The following is a 23,354-nucleotide window of genomic DNA, read 5'->3' as shown; positions in this document are numbered from 1 at the left end:
TTTACGTTGGACACACTGCACGTCTTTTGAAACAAATAATGAGACCAGAGCTTGACTGAACGTGAGAAGCTCCCCGCGTTTCCCAGAACTGCACTGTCATTGAAAATATAGAGCTGATGTTAACAATAAGATGAAGTTAGAACCTGATGACTGTGTGGTTGAGCCTTCAGAGACAATAAAACATTCTCCATGTGAGTCAGGACACTCTCAAACAAATGCAGCAGTTCCGCTAAACTGATACAGAGGAGAATCAAACTAATTAATTTCCCGTTGCTGTTGGATCATCATGTAGTCATGGCTAATCTTGTGTCTTGATAGAAAACTCCTCTGCGAGTGAGTGGGATCTACGTGAAGTCAATGGTGCCTGATTCCCCAGCAGCCCTCAGTCAGAGACTAAGAGAGGGCGACCGCATCCTCGCTGTCAATGGAGTCAGTCTGGTGGGAATGGACTACCACAGGTGAACACCGGACACTTCTCCAAACATTCAACATGCTGCCTTCCTGCTGAACATGTCTTTTTATGTTTAAATACATGCTTCTCCTTTCCATTTATTATGTGAAAAACATTTCTTGATCATTTTACCTAAATTTTTACTGATTTGGTTAAAAAAAGGATTAAACCTCTAATCGATAAAAACACCCATAAGCTGTTTCAGAACAAATATATTGAATAAAGTCAAAAGACTGACAAATATTTTGAGAGTTATTTATGCAGTTCTCTCTGGAGCAAAAATGACACACTTTATCGTTAGCTTATAACTTAAACTAATAAGAAATTGTCCACATTAGTGGATGTTTTTTATACCAATGCTGTCAGTCGGGGTTATATTAAAAACTTATTTTGATATCTTACCATTATTTTCTGTGTTTGTATAATAAAAAAAAGTAATTTAGTCCTAAAATCAAAAGAAAGCTTTTAGGACCATTACAATGTTTTCACATTTGAAATGGACAATAAAACGTCAAAATTATTGATTCCGAAATATTTTTGGATTTTTTTTTTCTCATTCACTTTAATCTCAATTTAAATTGTCACAAATAATAGCATGAGGTGTCTTTTTCCATTTTGCCACATTGTCTTTTTATTTAATACTTCACGATTTAAATAGTACTGCATTATTCATTATTAGCATTCACTTCTTTGTTGTTTTCTTAAAACATATCATTATTTCTTATTTCTTTCTTTTGATTTTGTTCTGAACAGGTTTGGAGAGATTCACTTTATAAGATTGAATGGAGATGTCTGAAGTTTCACAGATGAGGTCAATGTTCTTGACACTGAAACTAATCAAATGCTCTGTTTTTTCTGTCAGTGGACGAGAACTGATCCGGACGTCCAGCGATTCGCTGCGGTTACTGGTGGCCAAAACTGAATCCAGGAGCTTCATCACCAGATGCTGAGAAACAAAACAGACTCGTCTGGACGATTGGCTATCACTGGACTGATCTTTCCTCATTACTCCATTCAGTCAAATCTCAGGCAGTGGAACTCAGATTTATGCTGAAACCAAAGGAAAGGAAATTCAAATGAATTTGTGTTGTTCTCTTTGTCTCTGGCTGTTGGTGGGAGTACAGACATCTCAAACGGCCAGGACAATATATCTTGATATCTTATTTTAGCATTTATTTCACACTTTTCTTTCTTTCTTTTATGTAACATAGTTTACCAGATGTTTTCTCGTGTTTTATTTTTGTTTAGTGTCTGTCCGTCTGTCATTTTCCAGTTTCCTGAGAAATAGTTGTGGTCCAGACAGAGTTATTTCAGTTTCTCTAAAACTCAAACTGGAAGAGAAATCCATTCTGTTCATAACATCCAAATACTGCTGTAAATATCTGTCAGAACTACATTAGTTTTAGTCAGTTTTTAATATTTGGCCAAAGTATCACTATTAATGTGGTTTGTGTTGCTGATGTTATGAAACTATGTACTATTTTATATTGATGCCATTTCATATTAATATTACTTGAGGCTCCTGATGACGATCATAAATGATGTTATTCCTCAGTGCCAGAGAAACAGTGTTGTATTGTCATCAGTGTTCATGATGGCATTCAAAACAATCGGTTATAATATTTATATTGATAACTGTTCATGTAGAAGTGTAATAAATATTATTTCATTTCTTTTTAAAGAGAAAAACTGTTGCTGTTGTTTATTTTCTTTTTAAAAAAGTTTGACTTTCAGTTTGTTTAATTTAAATTTATATCCATTGATCGTATTAACATTTTTGGGATATCAGAATATGAAGATGATCATGCAGTATTCCAGTGATGTATTTCCTATTGAACAGGAAGTTGGATGGTGCAAAGCAATCATTTTAATAGTTAGCAGGTGTTAGAAATTTAAAATACACCTGGAAAAGGTAATCAAAATAATAATTTTGTCAATGTTTAGGGAGAGTATAAATAGCTTCAAAACTAACAGACATGGACTAAAGCCACAGGACTGTAGGCTGGATTTCAGAGGGTCTTTATCTGGTGGTCTGTGAGTCTGCAGAGGTTTACAAATGAAATCTAAATAAAGCAGCACACACTTCAGTGTAAATGAGGAGCTGCAGAAGAACATGGAGGAGCTCAAGGGTGAGTCTGAATGAAAATGCTGCTCACAGCAAAACTCAATGCCATTTATAGAGCTTTTATTGAGCGAATGCAGCAGCCACACACACACACACACACACCTGGAGCTCATGCTGAGACTTTAACATGCTCTTTAGACGTGCACTATATGTATAAAACAGTACTTTATATGTATTGTTTTTTTGGCTGTCTGGCATAGCAGATTGTCAAACTACTCTCTCTATATAGTATGTATTCACATCATCTACTATACATTTGCTAATGTGCTGAAGAGCTCAATGCACTGAATACTGTATCCCACAATACTTCATATTCAACTTTATTTGTCATTTCAGGTGAATGAGCAGAATGATCAGCTTTGATTTAATTGAACATTATTACAAAATTACACACATGCACACACACATTTAGTCATTTAGCAGACTTACGAATGAGGACATTAGAAGCAATCAAAACCAACAAAAGAGCAACAACATGCAAGTGCTATGACAAGTCTTGGTTTTGGAAAGGGTTTTTTTTTCTCGAGTAGATAGAATATAGAATAAAGAACCCTATTTTTTTTTTTTTTAAGAAACAAGTAGATAGAATAGAAAAAAAGAAAGCTAGTGTTAGTTTTTCAAGAAAAGCTAGCAGTTAGAGAATAAATATGCAATTGATAGAGGGTCACATTTGTTTTTTAAAATAAAAAGAAGACCTGTAGATAAAATAGAATTAGAATAGAGAGTGCTAGAGTTAGAGGGTCAAATAAAGGTGGAAGAGATGTGTTTTTAGCCGTTGGCTAAGGATTCAGCTTCACGGATTGAGTTGGGCAGGTCATTTCACCAGGTGGAAACAGTTAATGAAAAAGTCTGTGAAAGTGATCTTGTGCCTCTTTAGATGACACAATAATGCGTCTTTGACTTGCAGCACGCAAGCTTCTAGAGGGCACACATAAGTCTGAAGTAGTGAATTTAGGTTAAGGGGTGCAGAACCAGTGGTGGTTTTGAAGGCAAACATTAATGCCTTGAATTTAATGCGAGCAGCTATTGGTAGCCAGTGCAAACTGATGAACAGAGGCGTGACGTGCGTTCTTTTCGGCTCATTAAAGATTAATCTTGCAGCAGCATTTTGGATTAATTGTAGAGATTTGATGGAAATGGCTGGAAGACCTGCCAAGAGAGCATTGCAATAGTCAAGTCTGGACAGAACCAGAGCCTGAACAAGGAGTTGTGAAGCATGTTCCGAGAGAAAGGGCCTGAGCTTCCTATTTTTGTATAAAGACACATATATCAACATTTAAACACACACACACACACACACACACACACACACATATATATATATACACGTGACAGCAGTCTAACAAACTACAGTTAATAATGTAAAATAATGACTGCTGTTTCATTTACAGAAATACACTATCACAACAAAAGTGCTTTAACATTATCATACAATATTTCTTGAATTAAACCAACTCACTGAGACATTATAATGTGTTTTAAAGGAATAGTATTTTACAATAATAATGATAACGATTAATAACCCTCTTTCTCCCAACAGCAGGAGATGGATGAAGTAAATATTTCCCAGCTGTGGCTGAATGATGCTGTTAGTCCAGACACAGATCCAGTCTGGAGATGAACCAGATGAACTCACTCCATCAGTCCTCAGTGCTGCAGGTGGTGTTCGTGTATTCATTCACTGAATGATGTTTGTCTCCCTCTGCTGGAAGATCACGATCACTCTTCAGGACTGGGACAGAAACCATTTGTCAAAACTGAGTTATTCATATAATCTTATTCTGCCCGCTCTTCAGCTCTCTCTTTCTTTCAACTCAGTTCAATTCAGCTTTATTAGCATGACTGTGTAACACAATGTTGCCAAAGCATTAACATATAACAAAAACAACAAATAAATAATAACATAATAATAAATAAAACCCATCTAAATAAATGAAAATAAGTCAGTGTCAAGTTAATCATGTTTAACATCTAACATTGTGAATAGTTAATACATATTTTGCTGCTAGTGCAGCTGTGTTATCATCTTCTTCAAGTAAGAAGGGGTTTTTCTCAGTATCACTAAATGATGGGATCAGGGCTTCAAATCTGGGAGAAATGTTTCCCTCACATTGTGATATTTAGGACAAATCAGCAGAAAGTGTTTCTCGTCCTCTGTTTGTCTACAGATCCTCTGCTCTCTCTCTGTCCATGTTTGTCTATGTCTTCCTCTCTCTATTTCTAAATCATGGTTACTTAATCTGTATTTGAAGAGGATTTGTCTTTCTTTAAATGGTTTAATCAATAAATAATTGGCAACTTTAGTGCTTCTGTTTAGGGTTGAGTAGCATTGGAGTTTATTTTGAAGGTCAAAGTGTATTTTTAGAGATTTATTTTTTTTTGTCAATTTCTTTAATAATGGTTTTGGGGTTGAAGCTGTATAGTCAGCGAGGAGCTGGGTTTTATGGACTAGCTGAAGAGCGAGTGTGTTTAGACTCTTACAGAAAAACCACATGAATTTCACATGTGCAAAAGCACATGTGGCCACATATACATGTGAAACCTGCTTGTGTTGCAATGTGATTGTGAAATTAATTTAAAAACTCTATGTGATGACCCATGTGTTATGCGTGTCTTCCTTGTGTGACTGCTCCGCCTCTCAGCTAACTGTTCTCTGATGGGTTCATCGAAGACACCTGCTGTTGGTTTCCTGTCTCACCCTTTTAAAAGCTGCATGACCACTGGCCTGAGGAGAGCTGCACTTTGGACCTGGCTTTGTTTGGTTTTGGTTTAACCTTGTTTTATACATTCAACACTACTATAGTCCATTACATTTGCATGCATTCACTTAACTTTACACTACTGATTCCTGACTGTTACATGCTACATTGTTTTCTTTCTTTGTGCTTTTTCTTTTTAATAAATCGTTTGTTATTTGTATTCTTGTGTGTCCCCATTTTTGTTACGTCCTTTTCGAGCTATGGGGCGTAACACTCTAGTCAATATTTAACTCATGCACAATATACACTACAAATACACTAAAATTACATTACGTTTTTAAGCAATCCTTATAGTACACTATTCCTACTATGAAGAATTTAAAAAGAATAACTACAGTCTAAAGCATTTATATAACACCATCATCTTCGGAACACAAATTAAGATATTTTTGAACATTTCAGTTGCATTGCTGTCTATGCAGGGTCATCCAAAGATGAACAATGGTCTTATGGGTTTGGAACGACATGAGGGTGAGTAATTAATGACAGAATTTTCATTTTGAGTGAACTATCTCTATAATAACTGGGAATGTGCCATTTCAGATTTATTCATAAATAAAAAATAAAATTAAAAAATAGTTAATCAATCACAGTACCCATGGCATGAAGTTCGTAGAACCTGAAAGTACACCGAGAGGCACTATTAAGTACAATTAACATAATATTTATTAGTCTTTTTTGTAACTGTGTTGTATTTAGACCTATAACAACTTGAGTCATATTTCCATGATGACATGAGATTTTCACAGGTTGATAATTCAATTTGTATCGTCTGTAAAGAGGGCCACGGCAACATCTCCAAACTCATCAGACTTGTCCTAAATGAATGAATGAAAGAGAGATACAAATCACAAACATATCCATGGTGTCCAAAAATAGTAGTGTTCAATTTTAACCATACATTTTTTTTTTATTGTTTTTGACAAATAATCTCAAAGACTGATGCCAAATTATATGTCACCCAAAAATTTAAATTCAGTCATTATTTACTCTTATGCCATATGGCCTTTCTTTTTGATACCACAAAAGGGGAAATAAAAAAAAATCCAACAAATTTTAATTTTAAAAATGCTGTTGGTCTGGTGTGGAGGACTGCGTTTATGAGAATATATTTGCTCAGCATTTCACTTCAGCTCACCGAGGAAAGAGGAAGATTGTAAAAATGTCAAGGTTTAAAACACTACACAAAACATGACTCTCAGAAAACTCATTACTCATGTATTGTCTTTTACGAGGTGAAGATCTCCAGACCAAAACAATGCAAGAACTTGATTTGTTGTAATGACAGGCAGAAAACAACAGATATATTCACCGCAGAAAATAAAGTATGTGCAAAAGTTTTAGTAGCCATGAGTTGCATGTGACTGAATTTTAGTTTTTGGGTGAGCTCTCCCTGTCAAATAAATGGCAAATTAGTTTGAACAAAACAACACAGATGTAGTAACACATAACTATAAAACAAAATATACCTATAAAACAAAAACAAATTGAAGAGTATACAGTTGACGTTACCTCAACAAACATGATTTTTGTAAGATGTATGTAAAAATCTTCTATATGTTTTAATCCTGCCTTTATTTATCTTCAATGTAAGCCTTGTATCCGAGGTGTGGATTTTCATCTACATATTTTCTGATGTACCAACAGGAGATCCTCGCTGTCAACTTTTCTTCAACAACAAAATCCAGAGCAGCCTAAAGAGGGGAAAAAGAAGTTCATGACTGAGTTACAGGAAACAGCAGAACATGAAGAGCTGAGGAAGCTGAAGAGAGACTTCACCTTTGCCAGGTGAGCTGCTACACCTTTACCCCTGTGTGATTCAGGGACCTCTGTAGAGATCAGCTCCAGCTGCTGATCATGACTGACAGTGTACTTCAGTACTGCACTACTCACTGCTCCGGATTCAGATCACAAGGGAAATTATTCATAATAATGTCATTGTTATTGTCGACATCAAATCACATGGAATTTGAATTGAGCCTACAATCGTCTAATAACCCATAGTGCTGACTAACTAGTGGTCAGCGTGTTGTGAATCATCTGTGTTTTAATGGTCAGAGATGCTGTCTAAATAGGCTCCCTGTGTTTTGAGACACAACATCAGAATGAAGTTATTTTCTCTTACCGCCGCAGTCAAGAGTTACTGTGAAACGCTGATTCTGTCTATCGTGTATCACATTTGTATTCGAGAAGTTCGTGCATCCACAGTATCTTCTGAGTCGCTGACTGTTGTTATTGTTATATCTTTGAGTGAACCGACGGATGAAGTATTGAGACAGTATGCAGCGCGCCATGATGTAACGTGACCACACAGTGCAGAAGAATAACAGCAGAGGACGCAGTGTTGCCAACTCTCGCGAGAGAAATAAGCAACCGCAGCTTCAAAAACAAGCCCAATATTTTTTTTATGATTTATTATCATCAATATTATTTATTATCAATAATTTATTACCAATAAATGAGCCTGCAACATTTTAAACTGAAAGCACTCTTTTATCTGAAAAGCAAAAATAGAAGCTATTTTACAAAAAGTAACAAACTGCAACAAAAATGGGAACAAAACTCATCTCCAATCAGAATGGGATTGGAGGGATGGAAAAGGAGAAAAGCACAAGAGCTTCAAAGGGGAGCTGTAACATAGCCACATATTTGTAGCCTAAAATATATTGCGGTTATTCTATGGAAAGTCCAGTTTTCTGCCTTTACAGGAATATTACACTTGAAAAACACTTGGTTACAATTTTTTTATATTTTAAAATGAAACAGTGTGTTATTTGAATAATTACACCTTCTTGAGCCATCAATGTGGTAATATTTGTTTTTAATTATTATAAAGAATTATAAAACTGCTCGTCCCCACAGCCATATACAGAGGGAAAGTGCTTTATTTTGAGGTCAAAAACAGGTTTTTCTACCATTTAAAATAAAATTATGCATATATAACTATCAAACAAATGACATAAACTAAATGCCAAATAAATATTATAGAAAAATATATTTAAAAATATTATATTAAATTATATGTTAAATTATAACATATATTATATTAAAAAATATAATATATATATATATATATATATATAGTTCAATATTTTTTCTCTCTCTCATATCAGGTCTTTCAAATTTGCCAGCTTCCAACATTCTCCTTTATTTTAACCTCCCTCCCTCCCTCCCTCCCTCCCTCCCTCCACACACACACACACACACACACACAAACCAAAGGCACTTTTAAGAGCCACGTCCGTCTTGCTAACCTGTACTTGTCTCTGTCTCTCTCTCTCCGTTTACATCTCTAGTTGTGGTATCGGTCCGTCTTTGTTCTGGGTCTTTCTGTCTGTTTGTGTTTCTGCCCATCACCACGAGTGATTCAGAACTCCAAGAACAGTTTATGAAGCCGGATAACCTGGTTGATCATCAAGAACTCAATGATGAACTCCGAAGTCTTGATGAACTAGTGTACTAAATTAAATTAAATTAAACCCAACAATGAGCTTTATTTTTGTTCTGTGTTCTAATGATATGTTTCACTTATGATACTTACAAAACTTGGGCAAAACCTGGGATGACAGATGGGAGCCAGCCAGCGAGTTCCAGCATTTTTTCCCAGTGTCTCCAAATCCCAACCAGCTTTCACCATCACAGTATACTCCCCATGAACACCTGGAATCGTCAAACACACTTCAATTCTGAGTCTGTTGTTGTTATTGTTTTGCTTGCTGTACTTCATTAAAGTTTTTGCACAGTGCATACACTCTTTTAGTATTTTTTTAAAAAGTTGTCATTTTAAACACCTTTTGCATTTATCATGAACTGCGTAACTGCCAGGTAGTGTAGCATGGAGAGGACATGCTACAAACATGCTGTTTGTTATAATGGCATGCCCAAAGATAATATTTTTAAAGATTTTTGCAGTGCAATTTTACTATAGCGTAGATGCAAACTCCTCACCTTTAGGTGACAACTCATTTTTTTGAGAGCAAAATAGATGACCCATGAGATTCGCTTAGATCCAATGAGACTGGTCATAACTATTTACAGTGGGTACGGAAAGTATTCAGACCCCCTTAAATTTTTCACTCTTTGTTATATTGCAGCCATTTGCTAAAATCATTTAAGTTCATTTTTTTTTCCTCATTAATGTACACACAGCACCCCATATTGACAGAAAAACACAGAATTTACATGTTTGCAGATTTATTAAAAAAGAAAAACTGAAATATCACATGGTCCTAAGTATTCAGACCCTTTGCTCAGTATTTAGTAGAAGCACCCTTTTGATCTAATACAGCCATGAGTCTTTTTGGGGAAGATGCAACAAGTTTTTCACACCTGGATTTGGGGATCCTCTGCCATTCCTCCTTGCAGATCCTCTCCAGTTCTGTCAGGTTGGATGGTAAACGTTGGTGGACAGCCATTTTTAGGTCTCTCCAGAGATGCTCAATTGGGTTTAAGTCAGGGCTCTGGCTGGGCCATTCAAGAACAGTCAGGGAGTTGTTGTGAAGCCACTCCTTCGTTATTTTAGCTGTGTGCTTAGGGTCATTGTCTTGTTAGAAGGTAAACCTTCGGCCCAGTCTGAGGTCCTGAGAACTCTGGAGAACGTTTTCGTCCAGGATATCCCTGTACTTGGCCGCATTCATCTTTCCCTCGATTGCAACCAGTCGTCCTGTCCCTGCAGCTGAAAAACACCCCCACAGCATGATGCTGCCACCACCATGCTTCACTGTTGGGACTGTATTGGACAGGTGATGAGCAGTGCCTGGTTTTCTCCACACATACCGCTTAGAATTAAGGCCAAAAAGTTCTATCTTGGTCTCATCAGACCAGAGAGTCTTATTTCTCACCATCTTGTGGTCCTTCAGGTGTTTTTTTGTGTCTTGCACTGGGTTCTGGTTGTCCCAAACGTCTTCCATTTAAGGATTATGGATGCCACTGTGCTCTTAGGAACCTTAAGTGCAGCAGAATTTTTTTTGTAACCTTGGCCAGATGCCTTGCCACAATTCTGTCTCTGAGCTCTTCAGGCAGTTCCTTTGACCTCATGATTTCAGTTTTTCTTTTTTAATAAATCTGCAAAAATGTCAACAATTCTGTGTTTTTCTGTCAATATGGGGTGCTGTGTGTACATTAATGAGGGAAAAAAATGAACTTAAACGATTTTAGCAAATGGCTGCAATATAACAAAGAGTGAAAAATTTAAGGGGGTCTGAATACTTTACTGTATATTCAGTTATGAAAAACTAGACTGGTTTTATTTGTATTGGAAAAGTAAGGCTGATAACCACTTGGCAACTGCTAGCAAGTTTTGTATAGTATTTCCTTTACTCTTTAATAAACTGTCTAAAAGGGTAATATTTTATGTAATTGAGGTCTGAGATGTGGGAACGGTGAAGAGAGAGACGCCAAACATTTTGCATTTTAGGTTCTAATCATCCAATATTGTCTTAAATAACCTGCATAGCACTTCATATTTTATAACATGGGATTTTGACCAAATATATTCAATCTTGATTTTTGTAAAATGTTGAAAAAAATGTTTGTTTGTTTTTTTTTTGGTGTAAAATTGCAGTTTGAACATATAAGGTAATACAAATATTTTAAAAAATACCTGGAAGTATCTACATATGAGCATATAAAACAAATATCTTAAAAAAAAAACCTTGTGGAGCATGTCCCCGTTTCTCATCTTTTTACCCCTTTACCTGTCTGCATCTCTGTATAGGTAAGTTTACATGAACTGTCTGTCTGACATGCCAAACATGAATAAATACTATAAAATAAATATAATAACAATATATTTGTTGTTACATATTTCTCAGCTACATTCTTGTTTCCAGTTTGTCTAAAATATAAAAAATAAGAATGATTATTTAAATGTTTATATTTCACTAAAACTGATTGCTTTTATTTGTACAATTTTATAATGAACTGCTATTTTTATGTCTTTAATATCAAGTATCCAGGTGAGAGAGGATACTGTACTACATCTGTCTACATTTGTCTTTAAGGTTTTACATCGATACATTTTGGGCAAGAATCTTTTATTTATATATATATATATATATATATATATATATATATATACACATATATATATACAAATTAAACATTTTGAAATAGTTTATTATATTTATTTCTTATACAGTACACAGCTGTCACAGTCAGTAACCCTCCGGTTCATACCATGGCAATCAATAGGCCCTTGCTTTGAAAAAAAGATTCACTTAATATGTTTCTACATCAGGTTAGCCCCAGATAGGAATCTGTAACTATAAAAATATATTTTTATTTTTAGTTAGAAGAAACAAATATTTAACTAACCTTCAGCTGGAAGATCCCGTAATGACCATATTTGGACAGGTAAGTGTGACGTGGATTTTGACACGCTGTGCAAAAATACAAGGTGCTTCATGTTGCAAACTGACATTATGACTTCAGTAATACTGTCATTGAACAATTACAGATTGCTATGTTGCAAGAAGTTACCCATTTACCGAAATCCTAACCCTAACCCTACAGCGTAAGTAGGGAACTACAATTTACAGTGCCATGTCCCCTCAATAGAGTGACAAAGCCTTATGGGTAATGCAGTTTAAAAAATCTTTTAGTAATTAAAGTAAATACTATATCTAATGAACAAAGGGATATCTAAGTATGTTCATTGTGCAAATCTTTACGATATATTTGAGAGCCAGGTCGAAATTTGGTATTTTACTAAGAACACTTTTTAAAAGACTTTTTTACAAACTTTCTGTAAATGTGAGAAGACTGTTTCCAACATTATTTATTAAACATAGGATAAGTAGTTGTCCTGCTGTTTTTCCCTTTGATATGCTCATTGGACATTGAGTTACAGCCATTTGAAACGTTTTTTTCCTCTTCCAGGGGGCACTTCTGGTGCCCTGGGGGTGAAAGGGCAATAAAACCTATACAGATGTACTATCTTTGTCATGGACAACAAACTGTTGTCACATTTATGCCTGAACATTTTTATTTATTTCTGCCCCTTTCTGTATTTACAACATGCTTATGTTAGGTTTTGATGGTGCTGTGAGACTGAAATACAGTAAAAATGTACACAAAAAAAAGGTAAAAGTAACATGTCTAGGCAAAATATTATTTCTTTATATATCTTTCATTTTCCATTAGCAAAATGGCAATGAGTGAATTGCATTTAGTGTTGGGAAATAATGAACTTCTTCATGATGATGCTCTGCAGACCTTTCAAACCCTCTTCACTTAGGCCACATTGTGAATCTTAAAAAAAGAATGAAATAACAAAATAACATTAAGCCTCCCTTAGAAACTTTATAAACAGTCATCGTTGTTATGTATGTTTAATAGAGCTGCCCCCTAATGCTAACGCAAAAATTTTAGTCTTTCAGAAAAGTCATAGTTAATTTGTATTTAATATGTCCCTGTAATTACATATGTGGGGCAGGAAATTCAAAATTTGAACATTTTAAGGCAACCAGCTTTTTGCAGATTTTTGAGCTCTCTCAACTTATTTTTGTAGGAGATTCTCAACTTTTTGTTGTATAAACTTAAAACAACAAATTGAGAAAACTGAAAAATCTGCTGAAGCTGGTTGCCTTAAAATTTTAAGTTGGCTCAACTTTTTTGTATTACAGTGTGGATAGAGATTTGGGCAAAGTGTAATGATGGCTCATATAGCTACATATGACGATACAATGAAATATGTTTTCATTACTATGCTACTTTTTACTTTAATGATTAGACAAGACACGTGGACAAGATTTTGTCCACCTCATATCGCACAGCCTCCCACTCAAAAAAACTTTTCTGAAAACTGTCAGTGGAGATCTTGCCAGTCTATTAAAATTAAGGAAACCAACAGCTAATAATGTACAACAAAAATATTAGTATCAAACAGTGTTTCATCCCACAATACAAAGAGATTAACAATACTGTAGGATAAATAAATTCAAAATTCTCACGACCAAAGCGGACAGTTCGCTGATCCAGCATTCTTACAAATGCTTGACAGGACAGTCCTGGTGATGCCATCTTCATTTATTCAAATGAGAAAAAGACATCTGTGGCATAAATTGTGGCAAAGTGAAGGGTCGCAGGCCAGTAGTCACTTCCCTCCAGCAGTGGCTTGGCATGCCTCACAACTCAACTCAGGCATGCTTAGATCATATCGTCCTGGAAAAATCAAACACACTTCCACTTTAACGTAAACCTTATGTGATTAATCAGGGTTTGGATTCTTTAAACAATTCCATTACTTTGTATACTTTTTAAACATTACTCAGAAGTCATATGTAGATTTTGCTTACAGGCCTGTGCCAAACTTTGGAGTAGAGCATATATAGATTTTTATCTTCACACCCTTGCCAATCATTGTGATCACAGCAACAGTCTTCCCTGCTGACCCCCAATGACTCTCATGAACAACCACAAATTTTGTCAGGAATCTCCACAGGTACAAGCCGTACTGAAAAAGATCAAACATGTGAATTAAGATCATTTGTATTGACTGAGTAATATAACAGTGTAATGGTTCAAAGGTAATGAAGTACATTGCTGAAAAAATATAGAAGAGATGCTCAAAAAGCTTCAATTCAATATCAAATAATAAGAGACGAAAAGGCATTATTTAAATAGTAAAGTTTATGAGGCCTAATGATTCTCAGAATGATATGTATGTTGTACACTCACAAACCAGAACTTACCACAATGGGAAAGAGCCTTATCTACTACACAAGCTGTTGGAGGCAGTGGCTGGTAGAATCCAGGAGTCATGGCATCTCGGTTATGGAGATCATGTCTGGTGTGCATGCTGACATCACATTCAGCACAGAAGAAGGGGCGTGGTCGACAGTCACCACACCGGACCACAGCTGGTCTGCTCCCACACTGTTGGCAGATGCGTGTTGCCACATTTTCTTGTGCCGCAGCGGTGTTCACCAGACGGGGTCTCTCTGTCCGCCACCTCTCTGAAAAGAGACTTTGTCATGTGCTCCAGTTCAAGGAAGCTAGGAGAGGATCTCTTGAGGTTCCAAGAGGTGATGCCTCATCATCTGAGGTATTGCTCAGTGAGTGCTGGAAATCTTGCAGAAAACACTCTGTTAAAATAGTTTGGAATATTTAAAAACAACACTTTAATATATACATTAAAGTGTACTGCATGGAGTACCTTTGACTGTGAAAAGGACAGTATTCTGGCAAATTTTAAAAATGTAAATTTACACAATGAAGTACACACCAACAGTCTCTGGAGCAAAGGTCACCTCACAGTTAGTGTCAGGAGCATTGATGGGAGGATCAGTTTTCCGAAAGTGATCAGCTGCACCAGATTGTCCCAACTTGTCCCAAGGCTTGTGTCACAATTTTATCTCCCTTACAACCAGCCTGAAATGGCCAAAGCTCACTGTTTAATGTTTAGCTAGAGAGAAGGACTAACAGACTTTTTATTTCCCAAACCCAAATGTGGACAGTACTTGCAGTTATCTATAAGGTGTCATATAGATGATGAAAGCAAATAAGAATGCTTGCTGTAGAAGCAGATCATTTAAAAAAGAAACTAGCTGGTTGGCTTCTGACAACACACTCAGAACAAACACAGCCTTACCAAGACCAATATGTTAGTGTAGTTTATACTGCTTTACACAAATACTGTATGTAATCAATTTATTTTCATGTCAAAAATCAAATGAGTGGTTCTGGTTTGATTGTTTCCCTGACATATTCCTTGTTTGATACATTCATAAGTGCCTAATCAACGTATAAACTATACTGACCCTTATTTGACTGATTCCTGCTTGATCTTGGCCTTGCATAGACAATGTTTCCATCAATGTCTCTCTTTCTCCAACTTATTCTGTGATTTCAGAAGTCTCCGAAAAAACCCTCTACGACACAGGAGAAGTTCCTGATTTGAAGGGAGCTGCTGACAGAGAAATATAAAACATTGGTGATCTAAGAAAGCTTAAATAACTTTATATGCATCTTTCACAACATATTTTGCCTTTATCACCATGCATCTGTGATTTTCTTTTGCAAAATTGTGTGTGTGTGTGTGTGTGTGTGAGAGAGAGTGTTTGCTTGTTAGTTAAAGGGCTTTGATGTCCAAACATAAGTAACACTGTAAGAGCATTACTAAATAAGTAAACCTAAAGATGTACATTCTGTTATTAAATTGTATATTCTGTAAATTATTATTTTTCTTTTCTGCATTTCACCTATAGCTAAATAAACCTGGCATTGTATAATAAATATTGTTGGCTCTGTGACAGATTGTTTATGTTCCTAGATTCTTCCACGCTGACGGTCGTGCTCTAGAGTTGGAGCGTATCTCCTGTCGAAGAACATCTCTAGACATTATGAACGACTTTGTAAGTAATACCTCAAACATATACAGCCTTAAGTTTAAGGGTCAGATTTGTCATGTATTTAATATGTTTTTTTATGCTCACCACTGCTGCCTTTATTTGATTAAAATACAGTAAAACAGTAATATTGTGAAATTACAATTTTTTATAACTATTTTCTATTTCATTATGTTTTAAAAAGTGATTAAAGCCGAATTGTCAGCATCATTATGCCTGTCTTCAGTGTCACATGATCCTTCAGAAATCATGCTTTGCGAAAACAAGAATAAATTACATTTTACAATATATTCACATAGAAAAAAGTTATTTTAAATAATAATAATAATAATAATAATGTTTCACAACATTACTGTTTTTATTTATGATCAAATAAATGCTGTTTTCTTGGTGAACATAAAGAGACTTATTTCAAAAACATAAATAACTGACCACAATCTTTAATAACACAAGGGATTCGAATATTCATTCATTTATTTTAATAAAATGCCAGAAGCTCTTAAAAATATTAACGTAAATAGTCATCTTTTCCTCTGGTGATTTGTATTGTGACCCATAATGCAATGCACAATGCCATAGATTCCCATTCTCTATACCCAAGCTAGACACTCTCTCACCGTGTCTACACTGGACAAGAGAAAGGGACCATTGAAAAGCATTTGAACTTTGTGTCAGTACGTCATAAATAGAACGAGGCATCAGTTTACGGTTGTTGTGTCGTTCTGCATCCAGTGAAGACATCATCATATAATTATAGGTTCTATTGTATTTTGTTGCGCCGTCCGGTGTAGACATGGTGTTAGATCTCCCATTAAATATCATTACATATGATGCCATCCATAATTGATAGAACGTTTCTATTTCAGAGACTGAAAATCATCAATAAACCAAAAGGTAATTATAACTTAATAATAATAAGAATAACAAGAATAAATAAAAATGCATCCGTGACTTAATATTGCTTCTTATTTTTCAGTGGGTTGAAAGTTCGCATTAAACACATTGCTGAAATTCTCATCTTTGTGCATATTTATTAATCACAATTTTTAACTTTATCTTGTCTTCTTTCTCTTTTTTTTAGTTTGGTTTAGCTCCAACCCCAATTAAGCAGACCTGAGCAGTTGATCAAGTACCACCAGAAACGTTGGTCCTCCATGCCCAGGACTGGACACCAGTGTTGTAAGTCATCAATCTAGAAGTCATCCTGCCCCTCTGAATTGTCTCAAGGTCCACTTACATGCAGAGTTTTGCTCAAACCTAGTGCAGTGCACCTGAACAAACTAATCCAGTTCTTCAGTTTCACTAACTATAAAGTCACAAACAGGTGAGCGTGATCAGGTGTGGATCTAAACTCTGGGTGTGAATCACTCAGGTCCCTTGCTCAGTAGTCAGTGTTTAAGGACTGTCTCAATCACAAAATTTAGTTTGCTCCCTAAAAAAGCTGTGAAAACCAGGAAGCATCGATTCCCTTATAGGAAGTTCTGAAGCTCAAAATTTAAGAGATAATTCGCTACAAAATGACACGTGATAGATTTTAAAACACAAACCAATATAAAATTTTAGCAGAAACATACATCACTAGTAATGTCTAATCTAGCAAATATTTATGACTGAAATCTTGCACATACATGTAACAAAGTATTTATCATAATGTGCTGAAAATAGCATAAAAAATATATATCAGTTTTACTGTTGTGCATAAATGTCAGTAGTGATATTGTACAATGAGGACAGAAATAGTCACCAGTGTGTAGTGAGCCACTGTCCTTACCAGTGCCTGAATTTGTGTGCACAATATATTAATTTACAACCTAGCGAACTATGAAGCTGATTGAGACGCAACTTCTGTATGACAGTGGACCTTGAGGGCCAGAGTTGAGAACCCCTGACATACTGATTAGTTAATAATCACTCATGAAGAATGAGTACACTTTAATTTGTACAGAGATATGCAATATTTGACTCATATTCAGCGACGCTATTATCTTTTTTCCCCTTGTTTTTTTTTTTGTGTCAATCACAGCAACATAAAACCAAAGGCCATTTAGCCACAGGTCACTGCATCTTTTGCTGTGTAAGTTCTTTTTTTTTTTTTTGAATGTCAAACACAGTATTTATATTTGGTTTGTTTTTTTTATAACCATTTTAGAGTCACCGTTTTGGTACGGTTCTTATGTACTATCCTTTTAACATTTCACCAGCTGACTTTTTTTTAGTACTTGCATAGTAATTTTAATTGGACCACATTTGCAAAGCATATATAGCAGGGCTCCAGACTAACTTTTGAGAGCAGTGGCACTAAGTTCTACAGATGGTGGCACCAGAAGCAGATTTGGTAGCGCTTGGGGTGGTGTGTGGGCGGTATTAAAAATATAGATAATTAAATCATAAAATGATTATAGTTTTGCATTAATAAGTGTAGTTACTAGTAATATTACACATTTATGTCTTGGTAATGCACATGTGACAGTAAAGCACTGAGCTTTAGTTAGGAAGCACAACATTTTTTATACTTTTAAAATACTTTTATTAACAACAGTAGCATGTGCAAAATGTAAGTTTTATATAGAAAATGAACATATTCTACTCTTATTAAATGTACCATTATTCTTCTGTAGTGTTATATGGAACTGAGCAACAGCTTCAGTGATTATAAAAGGAGCTCTCTTGCTTTGTGTGATTCAGTCAGAGAAGTTTTTTTTCAAGGCACTTTGTAACTTTTCTTACTTCATACACAAAAAAGAGCAAACGTTTACAAAATTAGTTTTCTTGATTTAAAATGTTATAATAGCGATTTTATCATTTCAAAATATAAAGTAAAACGTAGAAATGGATGACTAATAAGCCTATGGGTGTTCCTCTGCTGCCATCTACTGGTTATAGTGGTATTTTGATGCCCCCTTTTTTATTTTACAAATGTGTTTGTTTACCATAAAGTATATTTTAGTCATCCCTTTAAAAGTATCCTTTTAATTGTATGCTTTTTAGAGTTTTAAAGTGCAGTAAATAGTTGTGTAAAATATTTAAATGTGCTTGAATTTCTCTCTCAAAAGTTTGTACAAACCCTGAGAAGCATGTAATGAAATACAACTATTTCTGCCACAACACCATGGTTCTAGTTAGCGTTACTTCTGGTTATATGTCAGCACTGTTTGACTTGTTTATAACAGATTTCTGTGCAGAAATTGAATGCTTCTCACTAGAGCTCACGGCAACCTTATTCATTCTGTAGCAAATTCAAGTGCTTCTCACTGGATCTCTGAGCACTGTGCAGTAACATGAAATCAACACTGCTTCCTGAGTAAATCTGTTCTGAGCTCGGAGAAGTTTGTTTGCTCTGTGCTGATCCGAGCTGAAAAAACGGTCCTCGCTGCACAGCTCAAACGAGTAGCGCGGTTTCACTAGCTTTAGTTTCGCTTGCTGTTTGATGTTTCTCACATGCAACAGAAATAGCAGCGCTTATGAGCTGGGGCAATGTGGTGGCCATGCTAGTGCTCACAGAATTTACTCGCACCGGCAGAAAAATGGGTCACAAAACAGTCTGGAGCCCTGTATAGGAAGTGACAAAAAACTGTGCTGAAAATTCTAGAAAACTGTTCTTATCCTGTAAGTCCTCACTCTTCTGGGTTATTGTTTTCTTTCTCACTTTAGATGCTGGTGAAAAAACCGCCAGGCTAAAGCATTCAAAGTGGAAACATCTGTCGTGGCTCAGTAATCCAGGATTGGGATGGTGGAAGAAGCAGAAGAACCAGAAGAACAGAGATCTGGCAGAGATCTACTGGTGCGCCTGAGGGAACCGATTTACCAAAAATGTTCATCATTCACCTTCATGTCGTTCCAAACCTTTAAGACTTTTGTTCATCTTTGAAACGTAAATGTAGATCTTTTTAATGAAATCTGAGAAATTTTCAGGTAAATTTCAGTTTAGTTTGCGCCAACTCTGGGTTTTAGGTACCATGAAAGTGGTTTGGCTTTTAGCAGTGTTCATCTCCACAGCTAACCTGCTCCGGGGCAGGCAATGTTCTGGTTTAGAGACCTCAAACCAAAATTTGACCAATCAAATTTCCAAGCAAAGTGACACATCTCTGACGCAATAAAGCCACTCCTCCAGTTTCTCTTACTCCAAATTAAAGGACGCTACATAATAAAACATTTTTAAAGATAAAATCATTTAGAGATGATTATTTTTTATATAATTATTATACCCTTAATCCATTACACAAGCCAGCTTAATTTAATAGTAATTATTAAGCTTTTATTTTAAATTAATATAAACATATAGATAATATGCAATATAAATACGTTTTAGAATCAATAGCTGTAAACATGACTACGAGTTTAGATTTTTAAGTGTTGTTATATCTATAAATATTATAAACTTTACAAATTTTACTTGCACTTATATGGTAAGATAAGTTTTCCTCTTTCATGGATCGATCGTTTCATCTTGCTGTGTAAATGTGGTTAAATTCTTCATATTGTTCAATCTTGTAATCTCTGTTAGTGCATCGCACTGACTCTCTCAGGAGAAGTGAATCACAGTTTCAAGGCATGTGATTGGCTGCTCATTACTGATGTCACACATTCATGCGCACATGCTCCATTAACTCAGGATCAAGCCTGAGTTGACAGGGAAAGGTGATGATCAGCTTCGTGGTAAGCTGGACTGGACTGGTTTGGTTTTGTCAACTCAAAACTAATCCTGTAACCCTGAGTTTGTTTAGCCACCATCATGGTACAGGCCCCAGTTGTTTAACCTCAATTTATGAAGTGATGTGAATGTTTTGTGTGCACAAAATAAATGAGGCCCCTGGAGAGATGAGGGATGCGCTCTAGCCAGATTCAAATTCAATGTGTGTCAGCTTTACAATAAATTTCTCCATCAAAAGGTTGCATCTCAGGTCGCTTTGGGCAGAGCTATAGTCACGAGTGTGAGAAGCTTTTGCACAGCAATTATTTGCAAGCTGTGACATCGGCATGAATAAAACAGGAACAAAAACTATTGACTTAAATTAAATTTAATTTGTTTATAAAACATTCCTCACCCAATGCCGGGAACTAACAAACACACTTGCACAACCCCGTTGCAGCCCTGGAGAAACAATCTGCATCCACCGTTCCCTTAACGCTGAGTTCTTTGGGAAGCTGAACAATTGAAGGTTATCTTTCCCTCACAACCAAAAACACACTTCTTTAGTGGCATTGTTGATTTTGTGGTCTAAAAACAAAATGACAAATTCTTCTTGAGCAAGTCCTGTGCAGCGTTACCAACGATTTGCGTAACCCAAATAAATCACATTAATGGTGTGCTCTTGCTCTCGCTCTGGTTGATGTGTGTGCGTTCTTCCTGGAGAAGTGCCCTTACAAGGAATCCTGCCCTTTTATGAAGTCATGCAGGGCCACACTCGGAAAAAACTTTCCGAAACTTATACAAACCCTGATGGAGTATATTTGGCACAGATATCCTCTTAAGCAATTGTTGTCTATACGTTTTTAGCATGACAATGTGAAATTATATACATTTTTATGTGTAAATCATGTATTTTTAAAAATTGTATCACCCCAGGCCTCAATGCCCAAGCCCGAAGGCTGCTGCATGCTCGTGCACGGGTCACCTCTCTGTTTGTGGATGGGACGAATGAGGGGCTGGATGCTCTGGGTATCTGGAGGAGCTTGAGTGACATGGACATCTCCACTATGGGACAAGAAGCCAGTGAGACCCATAATGCACCTCTACAGGAGGATCCAGAGGCAGAGGCTGATAAAGAGGCTCACCGCCTCAACGCAGAGAAAGAGGAGACGGAAAGCAGCGATGACAACAACACACAGTACTCCATCCACCTGCCCTTTGAGTTCCCATATTTCCTTCTGCTGCAAGGATATAACCACAGACAGGTAAGGCCTTCAGTGATGTTCTTGTTTTGTGTATTTGGATTAGGGTGCTAGTTATGGTTCTGAAACTGTAGACATCCATGGCTTCCTTTAATATTTTTAGTGGTGTGTTGCTTAAACAAACATCACTGTTTCTGTTTCTATTGTTCTTATTTAGAGATAAGCATTTTTCTGTAACCTTAAACCTAAAGTATTCAACTTTGGAGTGCATCCCTTCCCACATTTTATATACATCAGTGATTTATCAAATCATGTGGCTTTTTGATGAGAACTTTTGGCTTTTTATGGTGAATTCAGTAGTTTGTTGCTAATTCAAACTATAGTGTTTCACTAAACATCCTCACACTCATTGGCTGCCACCTCTGTAGATACGCTAGTAGCATAGTGTAGTGTTGTAATGTGAAGAGTGAAAACTTGACAATGAAACATACTTTACTAGTGGGGACAACAGGAGACTCAGTACCTGTACTGCTAAAAAAGCAGAAAAGTTCAACAGACAGAAGACAGTAAAAAATAGGCAAACACTAAAAATAGTGTAAACATGTCACAAGGGAATTTGTGGTATCTGTATATAACAGCATTTACTCTTTAAAATTAATCTGAGGTGTTTGAATGAATGTAATTAAAAAAAATAAAAAAATCCCGCTAAAGCACCTGCCTATAAACCATAATGTAAAAAGCTTAAAGATGCAGGAAGTATCACCAAAGCAGAAGGCGAATACATGTTTTACAGATTTATCCCAAATTATCAAATCCTTGGAATATAAATCATTTTTTCCCACCCTGTTTGTCTCAGAACTCATTGTAAGTTCATTTTGTTTCAGATTCTGTTGGCACACAATTAATAAAACCACTCTTCTCTTCTCAGGACTTTCTGATCTATCTGATGAGTGGGAACAGTTGTATATTTGGCTCCTCCATTGAATCCTCCACGGGTAAGAATGAGGAGATCCTGAAAGTGGACGTCCTACTCTTTGCCCCTGACATCCTACCTCAGCACTGCTGCACCACAACGGCGTCCCCCTTGATGACGAGGTTGAGTTGTGTCCTGGGGACCTGGTGGGGCTCGGGCAGCACTATCTATTTATGTTCAAGGACCCTACAGCCTCAGGAGCCTTCCAGACCCCATCCTGGATGGCCACCCTGTGTCCTCCAGCCACAGCGTCACCCTGTAAACTGTGTGGCACATCCGTCAGGAAGAGGAGGACTCAAAAAATGGCCGCCCGCTGGAGGGACTTGGAGGGCAGAGTGCTGTCGCTGTCCTATCAGGCTCAGCATGAAGATCAGGTCTTGGAGAAGATTCTCAGTATGGTGGACCCAGGAGGGGAAGAACCCAAACTTACTCCAGCCTTTCTGCTGTGTTTGTGCATTCAGCACTCCACCACCAACTTTGAGTTGATTCACCTCCGGAAATTGCTGCTCTCTATCGCTAATCAGGTCCAGCTCACCATGTGGGTGAGTGGGAGTTTATAGAGTATAAACAAATACCATTAAAAAGAAAAGCACCATGCTATTAAATGTTGTACCATAGTAATATGATGGTGTTTTTGGACATAAATACCATGATAGTTCCTTGGTATTCTAAAAAATACCTTGACAAAATACCACATAGTACCATCTTACTCTGCAGGCTGGTAGAATAGATTATGGAACAGCCAACAAAGTACCTTGGAGTGACATGCATAATATAAATAATTTTTCCGCACCCTGTTTGTCTCGGTACTTAACAGTCAGTGAACTCATTGTAACTCGTTCAAGAACCAAGTGTGACCCAAAAA

The 23,354-nt window shown here is 36.4% G+C and overlaps 1 protein-coding gene and 1 long non-coding RNA gene across 3 annotated transcripts in view; one reads left to right on the top strand and one right to left on the bottom strand.

Annotated features, from left to right (window-relative positions):
- LOC306847046 (ras-associating and dilute domain-containing protein-like) overlaps positions 1-2,129 on the top strand; it is a 36,765-nt gene extending 34,636 nt beyond the window's left edge. The window contains exons 15-16 of the mRNA XM_079380785.1: positions 319-458; positions 1,314-2,129. Of these exons, the coding sequence (XP_079236911.1) occupies positions 319-458; positions 1,314-1,401 (228 nt within the window). The 3' untranslated portion in view covers positions 1,402-2,129. The remainder of the gene's footprint in view (positions 1-318; positions 459-1,313) is intronic.
- Positions 2,130-5,669: 3,540 nt separating this feature from the next.
- On the bottom strand, positions 5,670-7,675 carry LOC306849830. Of its 2 annotated transcripts, none has more exons than XR_013782376.1 (4): positions 7,461-7,675; positions 7,115-7,227; positions 6,908-7,029; positions 5,670-6,153 (listed from the first exon to the last, which is right to left on the bottom strand). It is a non-coding gene; the product is annotated as an uncharacterized lncRNA (long non-coding RNA). The 2 variants fall into 2 exon arrangements; XR_013782377.1 differs by having other exon boundaries at positions 5,981-6,153; positions 6,848-7,029; positions 7,461-7,670.
- Positions 7,676-23,354: the final 15,679 nt, after the last annotated feature.

This window comes from Barbus barbus (genome assembly GCF_936440315.1).
Source record: "Barbus barbus genome assembly, chromosome: 3".
Taxonomy (NCBI): Eukaryota; Metazoa; Chordata; class Actinopteri; order Cypriniformes; family Cyprinidae; genus Barbus; species Barbus barbus.
The sequence above is the reverse complement of the archived record's forward strand: the minus strand, read 5'-3'. Positions and strand labels throughout refer to the sequence as shown.